This window comes from Chrysochloris asiatica, unplaced genomic scaffold, assembly GCF_000296735.1.
Source record: "Chrysochloris asiatica unplaced genomic scaffold, ChrAsi1.0 scaffold00011, whole genome shotgun sequence".
In the NCBI taxonomy this organism is placed as follows: domain Eukaryota; kingdom Metazoa; phylum Chordata; class Mammalia; order Afrosoricida; family Chrysochloridae; genus Chrysochloris; species Chrysochloris asiatica.
Genome location: NW_006408529.1, coordinates 24,795,677 through 24,803,564, shown reverse-complemented (window position 1 = coordinate 24,803,564; position 7,888 = coordinate 24,795,677). Strand labels below are relative to the sequence as shown.

General features: G+C 40.7%; 1 protein-coding gene across 1 annotated transcript in view; it reads left to right on the top strand.

Annotated features, from left to right (window-relative positions):
- Positions 1 to 633: 633 nt before the first annotated feature.
- PDGFRL (platelet-derived growth factor receptor-like) overlaps positions 634 to 7,888 on the top strand; it is a 74,684-nt gene continuing 67,429 nt past the window's right edge. Inside the window, exon 1 of the mRNA XM_006834517.1 lies at positions 634 to 688. Coding sequence (XP_006834580.1) covers positions 634 to 688 — 55 coding nt within the window. The remainder of the gene's footprint in view (positions 689 to 7,888) is intronic.

Here is a 7,888-nt window from a genome sequence, read left to right as displayed (position 1 = left end):
AATGATAGTTAAATGTGACCTCATCAGGACCCAAAGCATTACACTAGGTCTTCTTTGCGTTAATAGACTTAGAAAAACGCAGAATATTGGCGAAATACAAGATAACACTGTTGTAATTATACAACCCTAGCGCGTAGTAGTCAAGCTCTTGGTAATCGCTGAGCTACAACCCAAAAGGTCCGTTGTTCAAAACCAGCATCGGCTCTGGAAGAAAAGACTTGAGTAATAAAGATTCCAGCTTCAGAAAACGCTGTGGTTCGGAATCATCTCTAAAGCACACAACAGAGGTGTAATTCATTTTTGTTCTTAGCCTTACTCCAGAGCTGAAGAGAGCGCGGTGCACTTCAAGTCTCCGCTAGGGGGCAGAAGTCATACTACACAGGGAATTACAAAACAAAACAAAACAAAACAAAATAAAAAACTCCAATTTCCCCCCCAAAACTGTGTTCCTCCTCATGTAACCGAATCCTCTGGCTGTGGCGTCCCAGACGCCCGCCCCGACCCGTCGACTCCCGCCCGAAGGCGGCGCCCCTCGCCTACTCCTCCACCCCGTGCGCCGCCTAGTCTGCACAGCCCGCAGCTCCCCGGCCCAGCTCAGCCAGCACCTCGCCGCCCCCGCCCTTTCCCCTGAAGATGAAGGTTTGGCTACTACTAGGTCTTCTGTTGGTGTCCGAAGCACTGGAGAATGGTGAGTGACTCTGGGCAGGGGGCTACCTGGCTCGTGCCCCGACCTTAGCTCCGCAGCCCCGGTTGTCTTAGCCTCCTTTTTCCTCTGACCTTCCGGGTCCTTGGCGCCACTCCCTGCCCCGTGTACCTGACCCCTTCCAGTAGGGTCTTCCGTCTCCCTCCTCCCTCTCCCCACTTCTCTGAAAGCCTCGGAGGAAAGTGGGAGCTACTAGTTGGTCCCCGACTCTTAGGCTCCCGCCCGAACTGCTCCAGTCTTTAGGAAAGTCCTTGGTTAGCAAGCCGAGCATCCTCTGCCAGCGCCTGGTCCAGCCCCCACAGTGTCAACGTGTCGGTCTGAGAGATGGCACGGGAGCAGCGAATCGTATCCATCTCCTTGCTGCGGTTCGATGCAGGACCTCTGCTTCTGAGAGCTTTTCGTATTAAGCAAGGCAATTGATGATTCTATTACAAAATTCAACAAGATCGTCTAGGTTTTTAATGAAATATTTCTGTGTATTTAATCTCAAAATGAATCCAATACCGAAAGCGGTTACGCTTCTTATCTGGTTAGATACGGTGAAAGAAAATTCATTTTTTGTATAGCACATGGGGCTATACACTCGAGGTAGTTTTTTAAAAGTTTGCCTGCCTTAGGCCTACCCTAGACACAGATAGACATATAGTACCATAGTGTTGTTGTTGTTGTTAAGTGCTTTGGAGTCGGTTCCGACTCACACTGACCCTGAATAGGAGTGGTTGGTGGGTTTGAACTGGCAACCTTTCTGTTCAAACTGACTTTATGATCCAGTGCTTGTCCTACAGTGCCACACCAGGACTCTAGATAGGTACAGAGAGAGAGATGCCGCTACTGTGTGCCTTTGAGCCAGTTCTGACTCATAATGACCCAATATAGGATTCTGTCTGTTGCTGAGGAATTCTAAAGGAAGTTTGAGAACACCAGGATGCATGCACACAGTTAAAAAAAAAAAAAAAAAATGCACTGCATAAATACCACTAGTTGAATAAACAAAGATACAAATAAAGTGAGAATGTAATGATAATGTGTGTATGTGTATATCATATGGTGGTGATTGTGTGCCGTGGAGTCAGTTCCCACTCATAGCAACTCTGCATGGGGTTTTTGAGGCTGTAAGTCTTTATGGGAGTAGAAAGCCTCATCTTTCTCCCACAGAGTGGCTGGTAGATTCGAACTACTGACCTTGCAGTTAGCAGTCCAGGTCATAACCTACTATGATACCTGGATTCCTTGTGTGTATTATGTATGTAGTGGATTATTCATTGGGCTGCTAACCAGCAAAGTCAGCAGTTTGAATTCACCAGTTGTTCCTTGGGAGTAAGATGAGGCTAAGTCACTATGAGTGAGAACCAACTCTACGGCACACAATCACCACCATATAGTATACACATACACACATTATCATTACATTCTTGTTTTATTTGTGTCTGTTTATTCAACTTGTGGTATTTATGCAATGCATTTATTTTTTTTTTATTTTATTTTTTTTTTTAGCCATGTGCATGCATCCTGGTGTTCTCAAACTTCCTTTAGAATTCCTCTTCAACAGACAGAATTTTTACTTAGTTTGGGTTGAAAACTGGCTTCTGCTATTATGCAACCTCACCCTGGAGCCAGCTCAACCTGGCTCACATTTTATCCTCTTCTCAATCCTGACCAGTTCCTTTCTTTTCTGTGAAATTACAAGCATTTGCCAAAAAAAATTACCACATTTTATTTTGCAAGTCCAATATAGTTGTAGGGATTGAAGTGGAGCAGGAGAATCCTTAAGCTTAGAGCCTTGCTTTATAAAGTGCTTTTGCTGGGAGTGGGGGTAGGGTGAGGTGGCAGCAATTATTCTTTGCCAGAGAAAAGTTGGCATAAATTTAGTTTGTAAAATACAGTATTAAAAGGTCCTGGCAGAGCAAAACAAAAGCTCCTGGCAGGTTATCAGTATGTGACTGCTGAAAAAACAGAAATACAGTATTTCGCATCATTTAAAAAAAAAACAAAAAATAGAGCAGGAGATGGCCATGCAAAATAATTTCGAACTGCTCATTCAATTGGTTATACAGCTCACCCAAGATGCCTGCCTCAGAGGCTCAGGATAAGCAACAAACAATTCCATTTCCTTTGAATGGATTCTAATTTATGGTGACCCCATGGGTTAAGAGAAGGTGGATTGGCTTTACCCTCTGCCTCCTGGATCTCTCCAGGCTATGTTTGCAGCAAATTATGTGAATGCTCTCCAGCATCCATCTAAACAGGCATCTGTTTATACATACATATATATACATGTTTTCATTGCTTAAAAATGAAGAATGATCAATGTTTCAGATCATTTAAGATCTATGTGTATTCTCTACAAAAGCAATATTCTGTCTTTAAAGACAATAAAAAGAAATGTTTAAGGGCAAGAGAGAGAGAATGGTCACATGAGTGTGAGAAATCCTGAGAATTGATGGGTATTCCTGCAAAAGGTTGTATATGCCCTGTTTTATGATGGTCATCCTCCAATGGGGAGAACAAATAATAAGTAAGTGAGGATAAAATTTCAAGAAGTAACAAGTGGCATGAAGAGCTAGGTTAGGAAAGTGGGGAGAGTGAGGATGTCGTTTGGATAGGAATTGTCAGGCCTGCCTGAAGCCAGGAAGTGAACCTTGTGGAAATCTAAAAGTTGTAGGCCAAGAGCACAGGGAGTGTACCAGCTTGTACAGGGGCTCAATGTGAAGAATGTGAGGCAAAAGACAGGAAATGAGGTCAGAAGAGCAACTAGAACAATATGATTTAAACACACACACACACACACACACACACACACAGTTCTCAGTTGATTCTGATTCACAGTGGGCCCATGTGTGTCAGAGTGGAACTGTGCTCCATAGAGTTTTCAATGGTTAATGTTTGAGAAGTAGATCGCCAAGACCTTTCTTCTCAAGCACCTCTGAATGAACTCAAACTTCTAGCCTTTTGGTTTGCAGTGGAATACATTAACCTTTAGCACCACCCAGGGGCTCTAGGACCAGATGACACTCCATGTAAAGCCTTGTTAGGCATGGCAAGACTTGGAAATGTTTTCTGAATTAAAGTGAAACTTACTAGAGGACCCTGAGCATGGCTTGCTCTTGATCTGGTTCTGTTTTCAAAGGTAAGGGTAACCAGGGTGGAGCAGGTAGCTTACTCTTTCAGTAGGTGAATGACGACTTGGCCTCAGGCAATAGCAGTGATCCTAGGGAGAAGAAACTGTGTTCACCTTTTGTTTGGAAGGCAAAGCCAAGATCATCTGCAGCTGGGTTGAATGTGGCATGGGAGTGAAAAAAAACAATCAAGTATGACCCCAAGGGTTTTGACCTGGGCAACTATGAGGAAAGAGTGAATTTAATGATAAAAAGAACTCTCGAGAAGGAGCAGGTCTGAGGTGACAACCAGAATTCAATTTGGACGTTTTAAATTTGAGATGCCCGTTAGTCTTCCAAGTAGAGATGCAGAGTAAGCAACAGAATATTTAGGTCTGTGGTTTAGCGGCAAGGCCAGGATTGGAAAGATGGGCAGCTTTCAATATATAACTACTGTGCAAAAGCTAGGGAGCAGTGTGAAGCTACTGAGAGGACTGAGTGTAGCTCAAGAGGAATTTTAAGAACTGAGCTTTGGGGTCAGGCAGGAAAGGAAGATCTGCCACTAAAAGACTAAGAAACAGTCTGTGGAAGCCAGAGAATAAAGTGTTTTAACAAGAGTCATAAACCTGAGTAACCATGGCAATGAAACCATATATGATAAGATGAATGTAAAACTAATGTTCTCTCATGTAAACTATCACATAATTCACAATTGTTGTTGTTGTTGTTATGTGCTGTGGAGTCGGTTCCGACTCATAGCGACCCTTTATAGGGTTTCCAAGGAGCAGCTGGTGAGCTTGAACCACCAACCTTGCAGTTCAAACGGCTTTGTAGTCTGGTGCATTAACCCACAGTGCCACACCAGGACTCATTAGTGGGATGAAGTGGCTGATATTAGCCATTTTGAATTTAACAATCATATGATTTACTGTGCTGGGATGACAAATGGAAAAACAATGCTGTCACATTCATTGTCAACAAGACTATTTCAAGATCTGTCTTGAAGTACAATATTCTTTATGATAGGGTAAGGCCCATACAAGGAAGACCAGCTAATGTCACTATTATACTAATTTATTAACCAACCACTAAAACCAGTGATGATGAAATTGAAGTATTCTACTAACTTCTTCAGTCTGAATTTGGTCAAATATTTAAAAGATGCATTGATAATTACTGGTGATTGGAATGTGAAAGTTGGAAACAAAGAGGAAGGCTCAGTACTTGGAAAATATGGGTGGGGTGATAGAAATGATACTTGAGGTCACTTGACCAATAACTTATTCATGTAAATACCTTTTTCAACAACATAAATAGCAACTCTATACATGGACCTTGCCAGATAGAGCAAGCAGGAACCAAATCAATATATGGAAAGAGACAATGGAGGAGCTCAATATCGTTAGCCAAAATAAGGTCAGGCGCAGACTGTGCAACAGACTATCAATTCCTCATATGCAAATTCTGGTTGAAACCAAAGAAAATTAAAATAGGTACACGGAGTCAAAATGTAAGCTTACAATTTTAGCTTTTGAATTTATAGACCATCTAAAGAACAAATTTGAATCATTAGACACTAATGGCAGAGTATCAGAAGAGTTGTGGGAAGACATCAGAAGCATCATACTGGAGAAAGTAAGAGATTATTAAAAAAAGACAGGAAAGAAAGAAAAGACCAAAGCAGGTGACAGAAAAGGCTCTGAGATGTGATCTTGAACTTGGGGAAGCTAAAGCAAATGGAAGACCATCTGTGAGCAGCTTTGGGAGGAAGGCCTGACAATGCCAATTTGTGAGAACTACAAACAAAGTGTGATTTCTTCTTTTTCCCCACGCTCCCCTGGTGACTGGAAGTGTGGCCAGCTCCCACCCTCATACACCCCAACCCAGGCCCCACTTTTAGGGAGTTCTAAACCATGTGGTTGGGAGCCATGTCAGGGCTGCCTGCACAGCTTTGGTGTGGCATTTTGGTGCCTGGATTCAAGTGGGCTAGGCTCCCGGCCTACAAAACCCACAGACCCACCAGACCATCATTTAACAAGTCACATTATGCCAGGGTTTCCCATGATCTTAATAGACACTGAAACCAGCTCCATCAAGGGCCCACATAAACTACTTCCACATTGAGTTCCCTAAACATAGATAACACCAAGGTCAACAGGAACTCCATCTAGGGTCAAGAGTTCTACAGTCACATCCCTTCCACAGCCACCGTGTGAGCTCCTTGAATTGCAGGAGCACCCCAGAGATTTTTCTCTTCCAGGTCCAACAACTGCACTGTTTCTTTTTACAAATATGACAACACCATGAAGCCCCGGAGACAACAGACAATTTTAGCTTACACAAAGAAACAAGAGTGAATGACTCAAACAAATGACCAAGATGCAGAGCCAGAAAACAATTCTGAGGAAGATAAAAGAACTAATTAAAAAAGAATTCAAAATAATGATAATTAGGTATCTTCAAAGGATTAATAGATCTAGCTAGGAAAGTAAGGAGAACATAATAAAAACTGTAGAAAACTTCAGGAAAACACTATAAGAACAAACAGACCAATAAATGCAAATTTTGAAACAATACAAAACCTGTGTTTAGAAATCCAGAAGGTTAATATTAAAATCTCAGAAGTGAACAGCAATACACTGAAAGGGCAAAGGAATAGATGCAAAGCAATGGAAGCCTGAATTAGTGAACTTGAGGTTAAATCTCTCAGTACTAGCATGCTAGAAGAACAATCAGAAAAATGAATGAAAAAACCCAAAGAAAGACTAAGTTATGTTGGACTTCATGAAAAGAAACAACTTAAAGGTAATTGGAATTCCATAACAGGAAGAGACAAGCACAGAGAAAATTGCCAAAGAGTTAGTGGAAGAAGACTTCCCTAACATCATGAAAGACAAGAAGATAAGCATACAAGAAGCTGAACAAACCCCAACAGGATAGATCCCCAAAGAAAATCACCAAGAGATAACATACTGAAACTTTCTAAAATCAAAGACAAGGAAGGAATCCTGAGAGCAGCTTGAGAAAAACCGAAAGTAACCTATAAAGGAAACCAATAAGACTAAGTTCTGATTTCTAAGCCATACAGGCAAGAAGGCAATGGGATGACATATACAAAATTCTGGAAGAAGAAAATTGCCAACCAAGAATCATATACCCAGCAAACTATGCCTCAAACACGACTACGAAATTAGGACCTTTCCTGATAAACAGAAATTAAAGGAATTTGTAATGACCATACCAACTTTACAAAAAAGAATGCTAAAGGGTGTTCTTTGGACTGAGCACCAACAATAGCAGACAGCGACCTGAGATTACCATATATGACAACAACACCCAGAACTCAATCCTGACATAGAAGTACTTAAAGCAAAAAAAAAACAAAAAAAACCCAACAACAACAACAACAAAAAAAAACTCTAAAAGACTGAAAATGGGGAACCAGAGATATCAATGTATAATAAAGTCAGCTACAAAGCAAAAAGAGAGAATAGTGTAGATACAGAACTTCCAAATGGTTGAGTAGATTTCAAGATAAAATAGACTGTTTTAAAGCAGGGAAAAACTAATAAATTACAGTGTTATCTAAAAAATAATACACCTGTACATCAAAATAAAAAAAGAGGAAAATCAGATATAGTAAACATTAACACAACAGAAGTGAAAATCCACAAACAAAATGAACTTAGCATAGAAAATTGTATGAGACAAAAGATCCAGCAGCACCACAAAAAACACACAGAAAATTGACAACAGTCTATTCATACCTATTGATAATTACACTGCATGTAACTGGATTAAATGTACCAGTCAAGAAGTATAAAGAGCAGAATGGATAAGAAAACAGAATGCTTCAATATGTTGTATATAAGAGACGTGTATATAAAATTAAAAATGGCAAAAACCTAAATGCTCACCAACGGAAGAATGGTTAAACAAACTTTGGTACATACACACAGTGGAATACTATAAAACGTTCAAGAAAAATGATGAATCTGTGAAACACCTCATAATATGGTTGAACCTAGAAAACATTAAGCTGAGTGGAATTAGTCAATAACAAAAGGACAAAAAGTTATAAAAAGTTTTT